Here is a 19,263-nt window from a genome sequence, read left to right on the forward strand (position 1 = left end):
AGATACACAATATAACCATCCCTCCCAAACAGTGGTCACAAATCAGTCCAAATGTGTGGTAGTGGGCACATCTGCTATATTGAGATAATCCATCCCACCTCACAGGTGTGCCACATCAGGATGCTGATCTGACATCATGAGTAGTGCACAGGTGTACCTCAGACTGCCCACAACAAAAGGCCACCCTGAAATGTGCAGTTTTGTCTCACAGCAAAATGCCACAGATGCCACAAGCAATGAGGGAGCGTGCAATTGGCATGCTGACAGCAGGAATGTCAACCAGATCTGTCGCCCGTGCATTGAATGTTCATTTCTCAACCATAAGCCGTCTCCACAGGCGTTTCAGAGAATATGGCAGCACATCCAACCGGCCTCACAACCGCAGACCTCGTGTAACCACACCAGCCCAGGACCTCCACATCCAGCAGGTTCACCTCCAAGATCGTCTGAGACCAGCCACCCAGACAGCTGCTGGAACAATTGGTTTGCACAACCAAACAATTTCTGCACAAACTGTCAGAAACCGTCTCAGGGACGCTCAACTGCATGCCCGTCGTCCTCATCGGGGTCTTGACCTGACTCCAGCTCGTCGCCGTAACAGACTTGTGTGGGCAAATGCTCACATTCGATGGCGTCTGGCACGTTGGAGAGGTGTGCGCTTCACGGATGAATCATGGTTCACATTGTTCAGGGCAGATGGCAGCTGAGAATGTCCCAGTTCTTGCATGGCCAGCATACTCACCGGACATGTCACCCATTGAGCATGTTCGGGATGTGCTTGACCGGCGTATACGACAGCGTGTACCAGTTCCCACGAATATCCAACAACCTCGCACAGCCATTGAAGTGGAGTGGACCAACATTCCACAGGCCACAATTGACAATCTGATAGACTCCATGCGACGATGTGTTGCACTGCATGAGGCAAATGGTGGTCACACCAGATACTGACCGGTTCTGGGTCCCCAGACCCCCAATAGAACAAAAAACTGTAAACTTCCAGGGTGGCCTTTTGTTGTGGGCAGTCTGAGGTACACCTGTGGACTACTCATGGTGTCAGATCAGCATCCTGATGTGGCACACCTGTGAGGTGGGATGGATTATCTCAATATAGCAGATGTGCCCACTACCACACATTTGGACTGATTTGTGACCACTGTTTGGGAGGGATGGTTATATTGTGTATCTGGAATGAATTTTAGGTCTCTACGTCCATCCCATGGGGAATGGGAGCAAAAACAAAAGTGTTGCGTTTATATTTTTGTTCAGTGTATATATATATATATATATATATATATATATATATCAACCATAATAATCTGACAATACTATAATATTGGCCATATTATATTTACATTGCCACAGTGAGATGACTTTAGTCTCATGAACAACATTAACTAATTGTTATTTACTAACTAATCTTAAATGACTGTTCAGCACAGAAATGAAGCCCAACAATCATGTTTTACAGTCCTGTGGTCTCAGCCTCAGATACTCAACTAATCAAAGTGATGTAATGACAAAACTGAATGACCAACAAAACATTTTTCTCCTTCATTTCTGTCAAACAAAGCTGTATGTAACGTGTCTCGCGGTTAGTATCATGGTTGCTAGGCAACCTGAACAGCGCGACGATGCGTATACCGTCCCATTTCACAAGCCTCTCACTTCCGCACTTCTCGTACTTATAGTACGCACCGTACGTAGTACGCGTAGTGCGCGTACTTCAAGCGTGCAGTCTCTTAATTAGGACACAGCCGTTGAGGAGGTCATTTAGCCATTTAAATCAGCTGTGTTGGATCAAGGACTCATCTAAAACCTGCAGGACACTGGCCCTCGAGGCCTGGAGTTGCCTACCCCTGCTCTATAGGGTTTAATAAGATGCTGGCTCACCCTTTTTCATGTATAACAGCTTCAAGTCTTTTGGGAAGGCTTTCCACAAGGTTGGAGAGTGTTTAGATAATCTTTGAGCATCTGCCAGAAGCGTATTTGTGAGGTCAGACACTAATTTTGGATGAGAAGGCTTCGTTTGCAGTTTAAGCTCTAATTCATCCCAAAGGTGTCCTGGCAGGTTGAGGCCAGGACTCAGGCCGCACACCAAACCCACCCGTCTTCATTGACCTTGCTTTTTTGCATTAGTGCACAATCATGTGTAAACAGGATGGGGCCATCCCTAAACCATAAAGTTGGGAGCATGAAATTGTCCCAAATGTCTTGGTGTGCTGCATCCGACACTTTGCATTTGATGATGTTAGGCTTGTATGCAGCTGCTCGTCCATGGAAACCCATTCCATGAAACTTTCTAAACATTGTTCTTGAGCCAATCTGGAGGTTACATGAAGTTTGGAGGCCTGTAGGGATCGACTGCAGACAGTTTGTGACCTCTGCATATCCCTCAGCATCCACTTCCACTTTGTTAAAATACTACGAACAGCTGCCTTTGGAATATTTAGCAGCAATGATAACTGGACTTGTTGCACAGGTGGCATCCTATCATGGTACCACGCTGGAACTGACTGAGCTGCTGAGAGCACTGTGGGAGTGTATATAAAAATATATAAACGTTCATATATGTACATACATGGATTTTTTATGTTAAATTTCAGTTATTCACTAAAAATCGGAATCATTTTATATCTTATTCTAATTGTGATATTGCACAGGAGTCTTGATTTAGTCTTAATTTTTTATTTACGTTTCTGGGAAGCATGAGGCAAATCAGTGGAGCTGATTCAAAACACGTTACCTAAAACGTTAGCAACCACAATACTGATACTACAGTTAACATGACTTACAAACTGCCTGCTCGTGTACGTTTGCCCACTAAATTAGTGATGTGTCGGTCGCGAACGAAACGGCTTAGAGCCGGGTCTTTGATGTGAACGACGCGAGCCAGCTCCTTATCGCAAGCCGAGGGTTTTTGTTTTTTTCTTTCTCTCACCCGCTCTCTCACACTTTTTTCTGCTTTACTCCTCATACCAGCCTTGTGCTTTGCGCTGGGAAGAGGGGGGAGGGGCGGGAGTTACACTCTCAGTAGCACAGGAACATACAGAGCAGGAGGGAGAGACAGGTATAGTAATCATCCACAACTATTTTCAGTTGCAGCTGATAAAGGATTTAGAAAGTTTATTCATGCAGGCCCATATGACAGAGAATGTGCATCTTCTTTTTGTTTTATATTTTAATTTACTTAATTGTGTTGTGGTTTGCTGTGTTTTGTGTTGTTTCATTTTAAATTTGTTTAAAAGGAAAAAGCTGAAAATTTAAATAGTTAAAAGTTAAAATGTGAATATTTTGTTTTTGTATTATATGATTTATTTATTACATTTTATGTGGAGTGAATAAATAAAAGTATATTTACGGTGGCCCCTAGAGACAAAGCACGTACAAACTCCAAAACACGTAAAAACTCCGAAGCACGTAAAAACACCAAAACACGTACAAAGGACAACAGAAGTGCTCAAGGATGCTAGGGGCAGTGTTGAGCTTTTGTTACCTAGTGTGGTAGTAACAGGTAAATGAACTTTTTTTTTTTTTAATTATTTGAATATATATGAGTGCTTGTGTATAAATACACAAACAATACACACATGCTTTCAATTGTGTAATTTAAGTGATCTAGGTAGCTCTGTTTTGGAAGTTCAGTTAACGCTAGAAATGTGTTTTGGAGTTTGTACATGCTTTTTGGAGTTTTTGGAGCTGGTTCGGAGCCGAAAGAGTTGTCTTTTTAGTGAGCCGAGCCGAAAGAGCCGGTTCTCTAAAAAGAGCCGGAAAGCCCATCACTACACTAAATAGAGTTAAAATGATTCCTAACACCGGCTGGATCACTAGCTATCATTAGCTAATTTTAGCTTTCAGAACTGCTAGTGTGGTACAGCCCGAGTTCCAGCACTAGCCAAGGAGCCCATATTCAGTTATAATCTGTTCTAAACTTTACTGTCAATGATGTTTCACCTTTTACAAAGACAGAGAGCGAGCAGGGAGGAGAGCGGTAAGAGGTGAGAGTTGGCACATAGTCAAAGTGAACACTGCAGTTATAATGCTAAGCTAGGTTTAGCATTATAACTGCAGTGTTTGTGCGTTTGTGGCAGTGCAAAGATGAAACAAGGACGAAGGAGAGACAGGAGACACACTGAGGTGGAAAAATAAATGTTGAACAAAAAATGTAAAAAAAAATAAAAAAAAAAAAAAAAAATCACAAAATAATTTGAACATGCATTTCATGGATGCTTCACTGCACAGTGAACAATCTACATAGAAGCATCCATGGATATGATCAGTAGCCATTAACAGGATTCACTGCACTCCAAACACAGCTGGAATACAATGGAAAAGTGGGGAAATCGATTTCCCCACTTTTGGATACGGTGTACCCACTGCCCCGCGTTAGTCTGCACAATAAAGTGAGAGTCTGTGTGAATCTGAAAACTTTAATTTAATAAATGTAATGAATGTAATATCTTAACAAGGAATGGAAGCAATTTCTCCAAACTGACAAAAATCAAAGATCCACTTCACAGTGACATTGTGTGTTTTGTGAAGAGGCCATTACTAAACAGATGTAAACTCACAAAGCAGCTAATTATTAATCATTTGATAATTTATTCTGTACAACACTGGCTGATGGTTTCTGACTGTCTCTGTAAAAATAAAATAAAGGTTGGGTCAAATGGATCTGACTACAAACAGGTAGAGCAGTCCCCGCCAACAGCACATCCCTAAAAACAGACATATATACACTATGCATAAAGACATATGTACTCTTTTTCCTGTGCATGCGTTGGGAGTACATGTCTACTTTGAACATTATGCAGAGACAGCCACAGTGTTGGATACAAACTGCTGCTCCACCCAAATATACATCTTCTATCAGTAGCCTTAAAAACAAACTGCAGGTTCATGAACTTAAAAAGCTCGTCTTTATTTGAAATGAGTTCCTGATTATCAGAAAGGCTAAAAACCACCACAGAGAATTTAAGTCCTGCATTCTGCCAGTGTTTCACATTGTGAGGAGCAGTCACACAGACATACAGTAATTCACACATGAGAACATAATTAATATACTCCAAACTACACAACACAGAAAACACAGTGCAATATTCACATCTATATACCCCTTTATACAGCCATATTTCTATGCAGACAGCTAGTGTTTCTTTGTCTTCTCCTTTTTCTTCTTCTCTTGATATTCAAGGATCTTTTTGTGAAATATTCCTGCAGGACAAAGGAAATGCAAATCAGGTTGGACTTTTACTGCAGCACAATTACCAAAGAAGTCAAGTGCATGACTTAACATAAGTCACAAATGTGAGGACTTGCTTGACTAATCTTAAATAAAGACTTGACTTTGTATTCATAGCACAATATTTCTCTGTTTTATTATTGGAAAGCACTTTGGTCAACTTTGTTGTTTTTAAAAGTGCTATATAAATAAAGTTGGATTGGATTGGAATATTTGGGCATCAGACAGACTTTAACTTTCCACCATTTCAAATAAAGAGCTACAAACTTTAAATGAATTATATGCTTAACCAGAAGGAGAGTGACGGAGCCTAATGATCAGAGAGCAATCCTGTACACACACACACAGATTATATATCTACATGTCAGGAACTCAGTGGGGATGTGGCGTACAACACTAGAGGCCAACTTCAAGCCCATAGCGCAAGTCACCATCAAGTGTGGGATCTACCAATGAGACGCTCTATCATGTCATCATTTCGTCCTTTATTTTGCTCAGACTTCTAACACACTGGTGTACATGGTTGTGGGTGTTGCACCCAACCTCATGTGGCTCTTACTCTATTCCAATCAAATGACTGGTTCAGTGAAGCACACAGGCCTTTCCCTCTCCTCCTGTCATTTGTTCTTGAATTGTTGACTGGATTCTGGTGGCGGTGCTCTCACTTGGGTATTGTATCACTTCCTTGTTATCACTGTATCATTTATACTCCAGGGTTAAACTGGGCAGAACAGTTCAGGTGTCCATGTTACATTTGTGGTAGTTCAGCATCAAGCTAGTGCTACTGAAGAGAAACAAGCATGAAAAGAGTCAGGGGTTTTTTAAATTTCAAAGCAAAGTTTCACAAAAAGCTCAACAAACATCAGCAAACACACACTGTGTGTTTGCAGACGTGTCCCTCCCTCACTTTTATGCTCATTGTGTCAGATGTTTAGCTACTCCTCGGCCTCATTTACTAATAACAAAAAGTTGAAGCCTATTTGCAGCTCTGGAGGCCAGGATTAGTGACTTGACCCGGCTTAGCACCCTGGAATATCCTGTGGTAGCCAGGCCCATGTAGTCAGTGGGGTCAAAGGTAGCTGTGGCAGGGGTGTGGTCTCTGACCCGCTGCAGTGAGCTCATCGGGCGGTGCCGGGATGACAGAGGGACAGGTGATTACGATGGGACTAATGACTCTCTACCCTTTTATAGTAAATGGCCTGGTAAATGGCCTGTATTTATATAGCGCTTTACTAGTCCCTAAGGACCCCAAAGCGCTTTACATATCCAGTCATCCACCCATTCACGCACACATTCACACACTGGTGAGAGAGCAGTGTGCAGTGGAGGAAGCCACAAGGGCACCACAAATGTGATAATCTGGAAAAAAAGAAGTAAGCCTAAGGGATTAAATGTTCCACTAGAGAAGTCTTGTGCTGCTACGCTCAGCCTTTGACCAAGTGACAGATATTGTCACTTGGTCAAAGGCTGAGTGCACCCTGGTGCACCCTGAAGTCATGCAGGCACTGTTTTAGGTCGTCTCCCGGGTATCCCGAAAGAAATACTGAGAGCACGTCGTTCATGTCTCACACACTGAAAGAACTGCACGAATAAGTGGGCATTAAAGACTGTAGACTGAAATTATACAATCACAGCTCATATATTTAACAAAACATGCACAGTGAAAAGTGTAGAGTGTGAGTCCCTGGGATTGGGATTACTTCCTTTATTTACGAGCTGTAGTTGAGTACTAACCTTGCTGTGGTCCAGGCTGCTGCTGCTCCACCTCCTGGATAAACAAGTCAAACATCTGCGTCTGAATGAACTTCTTGACAAAGTGTCGAGTGACCTTGGGCTCGATTGCCTTGTAGAAGCTTCTCTTATCAAACACCCCACCTTCTCCAGCTCGTGCGTATTTTACATATGAGGCATAATGGCCAACTGTTTTCACGAAGAATTGCAGGAAGGCTTCAGAAACCACTCGGTTTAGCTCCTCCCCCACTGAAGGAGAGGACAGAAAGCATTTAAGAATGATTGAAGAAACACTGTGCTACATGTGTTCATGTGCTGCTGTTCACCCACCTGATGCATTTTGTCTTGTACTTAGAGCCACTAATATTTCAGCCTGGAGCTTTGGAGGCAGGATAGTGCCTTCATCACCAATCTGCAATTGTGACAGAAGCCCTTTTGTTAGCTACAAATCCTGACCTAAGGACTTTAACATTTTAGGTTTTTCATCATTTGACAACTCTTACTGAAACAATGAATGGGTCCTTTTTATCCTCAGACAAATCAACCACCAGCAGCTGTGTTATACACAAAAAAGGACCAGAGTAAGGACAGAGTGCCAATATTAACACCGTAATATTAACACCATCTTTTTGGTTGTTTTTATGGTCTCCATGTTAACTCACATCAGTCTGGTCAGTGACTTGGTCCAGCAGGCGCTTCTGGACTCCCAGTAGATAGGGGGTAGGTGCCATCACTACATCGATGAGGATTTCTGGAACAATGGAGATGAAGGTATGCTGCCAGGTGAAAGGGTAGAGCAGGGCTGCTACTGCATGAATGACCTGAGACAATGTGCTGCAGACAGACAGAGTCGACATCAGAGGTGGTATCGCGATGGTAACACATGTTTGTGATTAAAAAAACAATTTTTCTCTTCTTCTTTTATAGCTTAAGTACACGTAGCTGCGCCTCACTCAATGTTTTAATATGTTAAGCAGTAATACTGACTGAAAGGTGTAGATACAAAAACACACTGCTTCATGTATTTATACGAGTTTTCTTTTCAAACAATAAACATGTATTATTATTTGAAATTTTGTATCCGATGCAACAAGAACTAAGATGTCAGGGATGGGTTAAAGCTGTGATTGGCTCTGTCCAGTCCCAGTGTTTTCACACAGCAATGCTAGAATCTAATGTAAGAGTGGGATGTAAAGTGGTGCATCAGAGGTGCATAGATACCAGAGACACTAAACTGAGCAGTTGGCAGTGTTTCGTGTTGTGTAATCAAACTGAGCACAGATCAGTTAATTATAAAATCTACAAAGAGCATTCGGTAGTGAACACAAACATAACATTTGTCAACAAGAATCTATCACCCAGAGAGATCTTTGTGTCTGTGGTTAATATCTAAATGTTCGGACTACGGTCGTTTCAGATTTTGGAGAAACTATAAAATTCATTCCTTTGACTTTAGTCTCACATAACATGGCCCAGGATCTTCTTCTGCACATCCTGAACTGTTACTACTATTACACTGTTGGTAAATTACCCACAAATCTTTCTAATCCAGTCGTTTTTGCAGCTGCAGGCCTTACACTGACTTCCCCTGTTTATAGAGTGGTACGACCGGGGCTACGCTGTGCAGTAAATGACATAAAAGTATACCTTGGTATGATTAAAGTATGTGTCTGAGTGTATAGACGATGTGATCTACCCAAGTTCATCTGCGATGAAAATGATCCGTCTCTCCAAGACAGCCGCTGCAAACACCAGCAGCACTTGCTGGTCCGTCAGGCAGCTAAAGAGCGTGGCAAAGTTGACGTGTTCCAGCCAGGAATCCAGCGGCCGGGTCAGACTGATGATCTGGTGGAAAGTCACCACTGTCACAAATATGTCAACAGTGGTGCCAGCATGTCATCACTCAACTGACAGGGCTCTGCTTTTCAGCTCTTTCTATATCACCGTTTCTTTATATTTATTCTTCTTCCACTTTAAAAAACTGCCCATAAAAATGTCTTTACAAAGCCAGAGAACCATGTTGTCCCCCACCCTGAGGTCTGGTCACAAAAAATGACCACCATCAGTGAATACCTGAGATGACTGTGAGCTGTTGAAACATGGTCTATGACGGGTGTCAGGTTTCTGCTCTGAGACAGAGGCTGGGTAATGCAAAACATGTTCAGACAAGTCCTCAGAAACATGCCAGCCTGAGGGATCTCTTATAGTCCCTGGGTTACTGCTCGACATGGAGCAGTAACCCAGGGACTAATGGAGTTAGAAGATGAGATAAATGAGAGTCTTTTCTTAATAGACATCAAAGAGGCGCTCACTCTGACCTCAGTGCCCGACTCAGGAATGAAGCTCTTAATCTCCACTGTGTTCCCTGGTGCTGGGAATTGAGCTTCTCTAAGTTTCTGCATGAATGGATAGATCATGGCCATGGAGATCTGCCGGCGCTTCTCCACCTCGTCGAATATCTGCACACATGGGAGAGAATAGTCACAAACTCAAAGTACGACATATGCTAAAGCAAGATTATTTTATTTTACTTGTGTTGTTATTGACTTAAATATCTAATTTCAATTTGTTCCGTTTTATGGACAAGCTGTCTCAAATCCTCACAGTCAGTAACACAATTAGTTAATCATTTAGTTTCTACCTTCACACTTGAACATATGACATACTTCTGCTTTGGCTCTCGGAGGAGGTGGACGCGTCTTTCACCCCCTCCTTCCCTTATTTTCCCTGCTGCTGCCTCTATGTCCTTGTCTGGTCTCGTCTGACTCTAACCCCGAGAGAGCCTCTCATTCTCGCTCTTGTTCTCTAAAAACTAAAGAAGAAGAACTATGGATTTGATCAACTGGTCCCTGAATGCAATTGACACTCTATTCTCGACGAGAAGCGTCCCAGATGCAGCTGTGCACACTGGCATACTCCCCCATGTTGCTTGTCTTGTGTTTTTATGGTGCGGTGATATTTCTGTTTTTCATGTGCTAGAGTTTTTGTCTTCTCCTCATGCCGACTCCTTTGGGGATCAGTATGAGCAGACATTCTTTTTCTCTCCTGATCTGCCCTTTTGTGTTACATATTTTGTTGTTTTTTCCTTTTGCGCCCTATCCTGACCTGTCTCCCCAATGTGAAGTTTGTGTATTGTATGTACGGTCGGCGAGGTCTGTCATCTACTTCCCATTAACACTGTTGGCATCTTCTGTCGTTGATGGAGAATGAAATGTAAAAACAAAGCTAACTTTCCAGTTTAGATGATTTATCAGCAACACCTTCCCAAGATACTGTAACTTGCTACCTTGTATCCTCGCTGTGTTGATACTGGTACACATGAAATCCCATCTCATCCCAACCTTTGTCTTTTATAGGAATGCCATAATTACGAAGCAGGATTTCATCTTCAAATTCAGGGTTCATTCTGGGTTTTTCTGTACCGAACACGTTTCTCTTCTTCCTCACTACCGGGTATATCGCCATGGTAACTCATGCTGCAACCATAACCTATTGCGGAGCAGATTATGTTCCAGATTAGAGGTCAACAGGTATGAAATCACTGACTACTGACCAGTAATTTCTCTGGAAACTAGTATCAGCAATCCTATAAGACAGTACTGTAGTATAATATATAGTATATAGTAGGATAGTAAGAGGGGCTAAAGTCTTTATAGTCTCTTAATATTTTGTTGTTTCCCAGGTGATCTGTAAAAAAATATAAATTCTTAAGCACAACTTTATTGATTTTTTTCCAGCTGGCTACAAACTATTGTTCTATAATAAAAGGACAATAAAGCAATAAAACACAGAACATCAGCTCATCTGATGTTCTGTGATTATAAAACATCTGTTTGTGGATGACCTAATATCACATTTGCATGTTGAATAAGCTGCTTTTAGATTTTTATTTCTACTGCAGCTGCAGCTCAAAGAATACAAACTAAAACGACTGTTTAAAATCAGTTTCAATGAAAAATTTCAGATTCACACATATGTATAAATACAGAGTTGTGATATTGATTAGTCAGCTTTCTTTCTTGGCTTCAAATAGCTAACATTTATTAAAACAGCACCGGCCTTTTTAACCAAAGCATGTTGCTTTCAGACTATGGGTTTAACTTCCTCATGTATTTCCAACAGTATAGTTTTATCTTGCTTCATATAAGCAGTTGCTTTACTGAAAGTAATAATAATAATAATAATAATAATAATGGATTGGATTTATATAGCACTTTTCAAGGCACTCAAAGTGCTTTACAATTCCACTATTCATTCACTCTCACATTCACACACTGGTGGAGGCAGCTACAGTTGTAGCCACATAAGTACACATAACTGTGATTGAATTGAACTGAATTTGACCAATTTAATTTATAATCGCACCAAATCACAACAACAGCCACCTCAAGGCCCTAAACCCCAACCCCAACACTACCCCTTTCATGTGAATACACAGGGAAATCCATAATGATAACCAGCATTGTGTGACCGTGTATTCTGACTGCGGATGTTAGGATGATGCCCTGGGTGTGTTTAACCTGCTTACAGGGCTTGGTGCCAACTAAACCAAGTACTATTAACTGCTACCAAAGTAATCTGACTACGCACAACCTCTGCAACAAGTTTCCTAAAATTCAGCCAATTTTTCTTCCAGAGCTGTTGTGCTGAACTCACCTTGGAGAAGAGCCCAAAACAAGCCAGTGTACTAATGATGCAGTAAGCCTCAGGTGGTCGCGCTCCTCTCCCTCCTGGCTGTGGATCAGAGAGTGAAACAAATATCAAACAGCAGTTTCCAAATGAGGACACTCTGCAAAGGACAGCTTCTGAACACTGACCAATAATCTCCTGCAGTATCCATTTCTTCTGCTGCCATCGATCTCAGTCAGAACAAAGGAGAAGGTCTCACTGAAAATGGACAACAACAACTGAAAACAGGGGCTGTAGGCTGGTTTACACAGAACAGAACCCTGAATACTGCTCAAAGGTTAAAGACCACCTGATTGACATGCATTACCTGTGGTACTCTGTCAAAGGAGCCCAGTTGATGCCTTCTGGGAAACAAAAAAGTGTGATTGCCTTTAAAGTCTTCTCCTCCTCCTCCTTCTGAGATCTCGCCATTCCATCTCTCTGCAAGTAAATATAAAAGTTTAAATCACTGTTTCCAAATAGATACATACATCATATGTACAACTGATTATAACTGTACAATTGTACAAAACAAAATTAAAGGAATACTTTTTAATCAGAGTATATCATTACGTTAACTGAACCTCTCTGATATAGATTTGGACAGTTAAGTAGCAGAGCAGGTCGTTTCAGCTGCTTTGGTGTTCATTAAATTAATGCAACAATTCCCAGAACAGACATAGTTTTTTTTCACTAGTTTTGCATTTAGCCAGGGTCAGTGTCAGCACTGTTAGCATGTCAGAGAGAATATTATGCTGCCAGTAAAATGACCAAGTGATGGTCTGGCACGCATATTCATGGAGGGACACACAGACCGCCAGAGGCTAGGCAGCGCCACCCCTGACTACTATTAGGTATCAGAATGAAATCCATGGATCCACTGTCAGAACCCTGCTTTGGTGCTCTCCTTAACCAAATCCAAAATAACTCCAGTGAGAGACAAATATATTTTGAATGACTGCTCTATCTACCAGTGGATAGTTTTGCCCCTCTGGTGTTGGTGCCAATTCTTTTCTGGGTCCTTCTCATGTATTGCCATTCCATATACCTGTTCATCTTATCTGCTATAATGGCTGATGTTAGCTTCCATGTTGTGCTGAGACAGATTTTAGCCGGTAGTTGGAAAAGACGGGACCCCTCTGTGGGGATCAGGACTGTCCGGGCTTTCAGTTAGACAGTGGGTTCATGCTCATTTGGGCTGTCAGATGTTCATGGAGTGCAGTTAGTTTTGCCGCATGATGTTAGAGGCAGTGCTGTCCCTTCTCTCAAATCCTTTCTGAGTATCTTCAAAATATACACAGCAATGACATTAGAATGTCATTCGGAGGCCGGGGACTGTGAGTGTCAGCACCACAGTCCAGGATGAGACAACAAACATCCACAAGTACATCAGTAAGATGGCCCCAACTGACCGCATGCTCAGTGAATACCTCAGGCAGCAGAAACCCAAGAAAGAGGAGGAAGAGGAGGAACCATCGTGGAAGGACAGGCCCCTGCACGGTATGCACCAGCGGCAGATAGAGGAAGTGGCTGATATTCAGAAATCCTACCAGTGGCTGGACAAAGCTGGACTGAAAGACAGCACAGAGGCACTAATCATGGCAGCACAGGAACAAGCTCTGAGTACAAGATCCATAGAGGCTGGGGTCTATCACACCAGGCAAGACCCCAGGTGCAGGCTGTGTAAAGATGCCCCTGAGACAATCCAGCACATAACAGCAGGTTGCAAGATGCTAGCAGGCAGGGCATACATGGAACGCCATAACCAAGTGGCCGGCATAGTGTACAGGAACATCTGTGTCGAGTATAACCTGGAAGTCCCGATGTCAAAATGGGAGACGCCCCCAAGGGTGGTGGAGAATGACTGAGCTAAGATCCTGTGGGACTTCCAGATACAGACGGACAAAATGGTGGTGGCTAACCAACCGGACATAGTGGTGGACAAGCATATTTGGCCTTCACGATCATACTGACCTTGGGAAACTGGTAGGTAATCTGAGGTTCGTAGGTATTGCTGTCCTTGGCCTTCTTGAGGCTGACCACCACCAGATACTCAAAGAAGTACTGACCACTGGCATAGCGGTGCTGCCTGGTTGTGTTCTCTGCTGCCTCCAGACCAGGTGGCTCTGTAAGCTCAGGCTCTTTGACTCCTATGTGAAGATAAAAAAGAAAACACAAACACATTTAGTGTGCTTGATCATGCATTTCCCAATAGTTCTTATTTGTATGAATACAACACACCAGTTAGAAATTGGAGAAGTTACAACATTAAAGACCATATATGATACACACAAACACACTAATGAGAGATATAAGAGAGAGAAATGCGAAACACCAGCTACTGTTAGACAGAGCAGTTCCTTGAGACTATAAGAGTAGACTGACGACCCTATTCAACCTATGACTTGATGCCTCACACATGGTACCTGGAATGTCTAGAACTACAGTCTAAAGAGCTTGGAAAAAAAAGTGTCTGGACTGACCTGACTGAGGGGTTCAGGCCTGTACAGAAAAGCAGTGGGGACAGAGCAGCTCCTCCTTACTAAATCCTGCACTTCATGCAGAGTTGTGCTATTGAAGTTGGCCTGTAGTGTTGTTCGCCCCATCCCAGTCTGATGAAAGCTCTTAGATCATGTATAGTTCTAGTCATTCCAGGATTTATGTTTGTGACACAGAGTCATAAGCTTTCTTGTAGTTAATCTAGGTTGTGCACAGTTGGTCAGTCTGGTCTAAAAGTCTAAAGTGACTTTTCTATCTACCAGAAGTAGTTGATAAGTAAAATGCTTGACCTTGTCTTCAGCAGTCAGTTATATCAGTGGATACTGGATTTTCTCAGTGACAGTCCACAGATGGCAAGACTTGTGCCCCACACCCCACTGGTGGTACTCATCTCAAATAGGAATAAGGTGAGGTGCACAGTCTGAGGGGTGCTCCCATAACAACTTCTCCCTAAATCATCATTGCTTTGAAGTAGCAGAGATGGAGCATTGTGAAGGACATCACACTGTCACAATCTTTTCACCCAGCTCCCCTCTGACAAACAGTATAGCTTAGCAAATCCACGAACTGCCAGGTTCATGAGGAACAGTTTTTATCCAACAGCCATCACTAAACTGAACTCTGCCCATCACCCTGTGACACCAAAAACAACTCTCTCCATCAGTATAGATTTTTTAGACATTGTGATTCTGTTGTATGCAACACATGCAATGACAATAAATGTATTGTATTCTACTGGCTGGTAGCTGAACTGGACTTAAGCACTTCGAGGCGTCTGTTGTTGTGATCTGGCGCCATATAAATCAAATTTAATTTAATTCATTTTTAATCATTGTCACTGTTTCCATCTTCTCAAACTTACATTGGAAAAAATAGAAGCTCCTTTCTATAACATTTTATTCACATCCTCACTTTGCAACTACTTTTAGTCCATCCATCCATTCGCTTCAGCTTATCCTTTTCAGGTTCACGGGGGGCACCGGAGCTTATCCCAGCTGGGGTATGTCACACAGTGGAAATTTGTATCTATCTTTTATATTGGACCTGATTTTAGTGTTTACTTCTGAGTGTAGTTTTTATTTGCATGATTTTATGATGTTCCACTGTGGACCTGCTGGGTATGGGACAATTAGCTGATAGTGATCACCTGCTGAGGCATGGGTGTGTCCAGATGTGGCCTATCAGCTGTTTAAAAGACCTATTAAAAGGAAGCTAGGTGAGCACTGGGGGGAGAGAGGCCCCAGAAGGCCAGCGTGGAAAAGAGGGACCTGCTGCCTGATCGTGGGGGTGTGACGACTCATTTGGAGACCGATCTGTCAGCATAATGTGGCGACCCAGTGCCGACAGCGGGAATGGCGCCAGCAGGGCACCTCTGCATGCATTTGTGAGTAGTGTCTCCACTGCTGTTCAAAAAAGGGAAATGCTAAATGGACTGGTTCTTTGGTTCTTATGTAGTGCTTTTCTACTCTGCTTCAGCATAATGGCTTTAAAATTATAATCATTCTATTATTAATTATTCAATTATACTTAAATATTATAATAAATATAGAAACATTTCACTGCCCTGATGTCTGGTGGAGACTGTACTGCACAATATTAAAATCTCTGCCCTTGATGCACTGGGTTATTTAACCAGTACTTCCTGTGTTGTCACAACAAATGCGCGAGAGGAAACGAGATTTAACGCTGGCCAAAAAAGACCTAGCATCTGCAACAGAACACTGCTCACATCAGCTCAGCGGTGCACGTGAGGTCAACCACGACTACAGTCACACATTTGGAAACTGTGTTGACATCTAATCACGACGTGTCCAAATGTCCAGCGGCACCTTCAAAAATCAGTTTTCAACAGGATAATACTCACTGTCCCTTTTGCCTTTGCGGAAGGAGGACCAGATGGCACTAAACCTCTTGAAGGGCCCTTGTCGTCCGTCATCTTCGCCTGATGGAATGGCACCTGGAGAAACCAGCAGCTGCTCAGTACTGAAAACATACGTCGGTGCTCACTTCCCCATACCTCCTCTGCTCGTTTAAAGCCTCATAAATCTCTGTCCTCTTTTCCAGCACTCTAGCTTATCAGATTTCTGTTCAGGTTAAGTCCATTAACACCATTATGCCTGAAATAAATGTGAAACTGTGACTAACATGTCCTATGAGTAGACTATAAAACTCACAAGGCAGTTGTTTTAGTTGAGCATTCTTTAAGACTGACTTTCAGTTATGAAACCATTACTCGAGTACCCAAAGGAAAGATGATCTGCACTTACCATGCTTCTCAGAAACATCCGTGATGATGTTACCCATGGGTTGTTCACCTAAACAACACAACAGAATACGTGAATGAAGATGTCCGAGTCAGCTTCTGTCTATGTTCTGTGCACGTACACAAAAAAATGACAGCTACAGGTATTTGGATTGTATTAATTAAAGTATAAGAATGCAGTGCACTACAACAGTGAGACGTTAGAAACCAATGAGCTGGAATTGAGCCCTTTAGACCCCACGCCTTAAGTCGCCCTGTGTAAATAACAAGCGTAGCTTTATGATTAGCAGCTACGATGTACTGAGACAACAGCCCCTAACATGTTTCTGTTACCTAGCAACAAAGCTTTTGCTACATAGGTCCTCTTTATTAATCCCGTGTTTATACTGCAGCGCTGACAGTCTGCTGAATCATCTGTTTGTTTTACACTCTGAGGAAGGAATTTCCCCCAACTTGTGCTTCACATCATCTCAGAATCAAAAACACTGGAGAGCAAGCCTTTTTGGTAAATAGACAGCATCAACAACAATGTGTTAAATACCATTTAAACTGTACATCACTTAAGAACTTGGTGATAGGCTGGTTTCTATCACCAAGACAAACAAAGACAAAGCTCAAGTTTATCAGTTTGTTTCAAAATCAAAAAGTATTAAAGAGGCAATCAAAGGCAGGGAAAGAAGTGCTTCGGACAACAAAATACATTTAAATATATAGTTAAACAACATTTTGTCCTACAAACTTTGGAAGCTTATCTATCTCACATCCACAGCCAAATAAAAGTGAAAGTCAACTATACCAGTGTTATTTCTGTGGGGTTTTCTTTCTATATTAAATAGATCCATCACCAAGTAAGCAGTTACCATAAAATAAGTAAATCTTTGTGTCTAAAACACAAATAATCATTGCATGGAAGACAGTTAAAGTAAGTCAGAGACATCAGCATCCGAACAAAGACTTAAATTAGTTCCCAGTGGGTTTGTAGTCAGCGGCTCTAAACACCAGTCTTTGTCGCTCCTAAGCTCCCATCTAGTGTTTTTAAGCTGCTAACCCAAACATAGCAGGCTAGATACAACCCTGTTTCCATGCACAACTGGCAGACTAAAGACAAAGGCCAAAAAGAGAAGCCCTGGCTGCAGCAGGGTCACTTGCCTTGGGAGACCAGCACAGCAGCCATACGACGACGAGTGATCGAGATGTGAACCTGCCAGCTGGTCAAAAAATAGAAAAGTAGACAGACTGTCTACTGGCTCACCTATGAAACCATGAAAGTATCACTTCCTCTAAATAGATGGTGTTCACTGAAGGGTCCCTGAGCTCAGATAAACAGAGTGAATTTGGCTCTTTTCTAATCACACTAACCACTCACAGTACTTCAAACCACTGTTTGACCATACAATGAAACTGAGTTTTGTCCCGGAAACTTAAAGTTATCCAAGTTTATCTACCTCACATCCACAGCCAACAATTAGAATAGTATCTGGAAAAAACTCACATGCACAAGGCGATCGTGTAAACTACCAACTGAAACCCCCAGCCAATCAGAGTGTTCAAGCCCTGAACCATTTCTGTCAGTCAAAAACACTAAGTCACATAAAGAGGGGGGCTCTCAGCAGGGAGCAGGTGCTTCAAGAGTCAAGTTGCCAGCTGAACTCAAGACTTCAGGAAGTAACTAGTTTCTATCTTAAGCAAAAAAGTAAAAGTAAAGTTAAAATTAATACATCCATTATAATTCCCAGTCTCTCACACACGCATATTATTATTATTATTATTATTATTATTATTATTATTATTATTATTATTATTACATGCCAACTTTAAGCCAATTGCACAAGTCACCATGAACTGTGGAAGCGATAGATCGATAGATATACACATAATGCAATTAAATAATCATTTTGAAAACATATCACATCATATCAGGAGGCTAAAGTATACGCTGACTGTGTGGTTGGTGGAAAAACAGAAACAAACAAAAACAAACCAAAGACAGTTTCTAGGTTAGATTCAATCGATCCGTCTGAGCTGAACTCTGTTAAACCAAAGTTCACTTTGAACACCACAGCTCTTCTAAATCATTTTGAGCTAACTCGTTTGTGGTTGTCACTCCACTCTTTGCTGCATGTACATGTTGAGCGACCACACTCCACACACAGACAAATTGCAGCCAGAGCAGATTAAATAAGCAGCTGCAGGACACAGTCCAGGTTTCACTTCAGTCTGGCCAAGTCCCTGACAATGTTTACTGAGTCTGCAGTACACAACTTTGGCATTTGCAATCTGTTGTCCTGTGTAAACACCAGTGGCAGTGCCTTCCTACTCAGTAACTTGCAGAACTGTGCTGAATGAGCCCGCGGGACAAAAACACGTCTCAGGTTGTGTTTTAGTGTCAGTTTGACTCTTTCTTGACCCTACACACTGCTGCGTTTTTGAGCTACTTCTTTTCAGCTCTGATGTGATGTGGGTGTAAAAAAAAAAAAAAAAAAAAAAAAAAACAGCCCTCCCTCGGGCCCACAGGGTCTTAAACATGTTATAACAAGATGCTGTCAAGTCAAAGGAGGTGATTAAAGCAAGACTAACTAAAGCTGCCTGATATCCTGTTTCCATGTTCTTGTTCATTCCTGCAGCCTTTATATCACAAATCTGCCAATTTATCTGTTTACCCAATGGAAAGTTTTATCCATGATATAGACTGTTTCCCTTCATAAGCACCATGTGTTTTCCACCTAAGCCTGCGCTGAAAAGGTGTTCTTCCAGCAGCTAATGCAGCTAAAAGCAGCCTTTCAAACTGGCTGTCATTTCACCTCCTGAGGCTACAAGGCAATCTACAGCAACATCCACAACATGCGCACAGTAGATGAAC

The 19,263-nt window shown here is 42.1% G+C and overlaps 1 protein-coding gene across 2 annotated transcripts in view; it reads right to left on the reverse strand.

The window, feature by feature from the left end:
* Positions 1–4,549: 4,549 nt before the first annotated feature.
* Positions 4,550–19,263, reverse strand: part of dennd2da (DENN/MADD domain containing 2Da) — a 31,708-nt gene continuing 16,994 nt past the window's right edge. Inside the window, exons 2-15 of one of the 2 annotated variants that reach the window (XM_085344167.1) lie at positions 16,408–16,455; positions 16,005–16,097; positions 13,616–13,791; positions 13,072–13,212; positions 11,970–12,082; positions 11,791–11,860; positions 11,630–11,707; positions 9,292–9,432; positions 8,670–8,818; positions 7,636–7,807; positions 7,477–7,527; positions 7,304–7,385; positions 6,977–7,222; positions 4,550–5,214 (exon numbers count right to left, since the gene is read on the reverse strand). In XM_085344167.1, the coding sequence (XP_085200293.1) occupies positions 5,147–5,214; positions 6,977–7,222; positions 7,304–7,385; positions 7,477–7,527; positions 7,636–7,807; positions 8,670–8,818; positions 9,292–9,432; positions 11,630–11,707; positions 11,791–11,860; positions 11,970–12,082; positions 13,072–13,212; positions 13,616–13,791; positions 16,005–16,097; positions 16,408–16,455 (1,628 nt within the window). In that variant the 3' untranslated portion in view covers positions 4,550–5,146. The remainder of the gene's footprint in view (positions 5,215–6,976; positions 7,223–7,303; positions 7,386–7,476; positions 7,528–7,635; positions 7,808–8,669; positions 8,819–9,291; positions 9,433–11,629; positions 11,708–11,790; positions 11,861–11,969; positions 12,083–13,071; positions 13,213–13,615; positions 13,792–16,004; positions 16,098–16,407; positions 16,456–19,263) is intronic. The other variant, XM_085344166.1, reaches the window with a different exon arrangement.

Source organism: Diplotaxodon limnothrissa, linkage group LG20 (assembly GCF_057381915.1).
Source record: "Diplotaxodon limnothrissa isolate DT_005_m linkage group LG20, D_limnothrissa_male_GT1.1, whole genome shotgun sequence".
NCBI classification, from domain to species: domain Eukaryota; kingdom Metazoa; phylum Chordata; class Actinopteri; order Cichliformes; family Cichlidae; genus Diplotaxodon; species Diplotaxodon limnothrissa.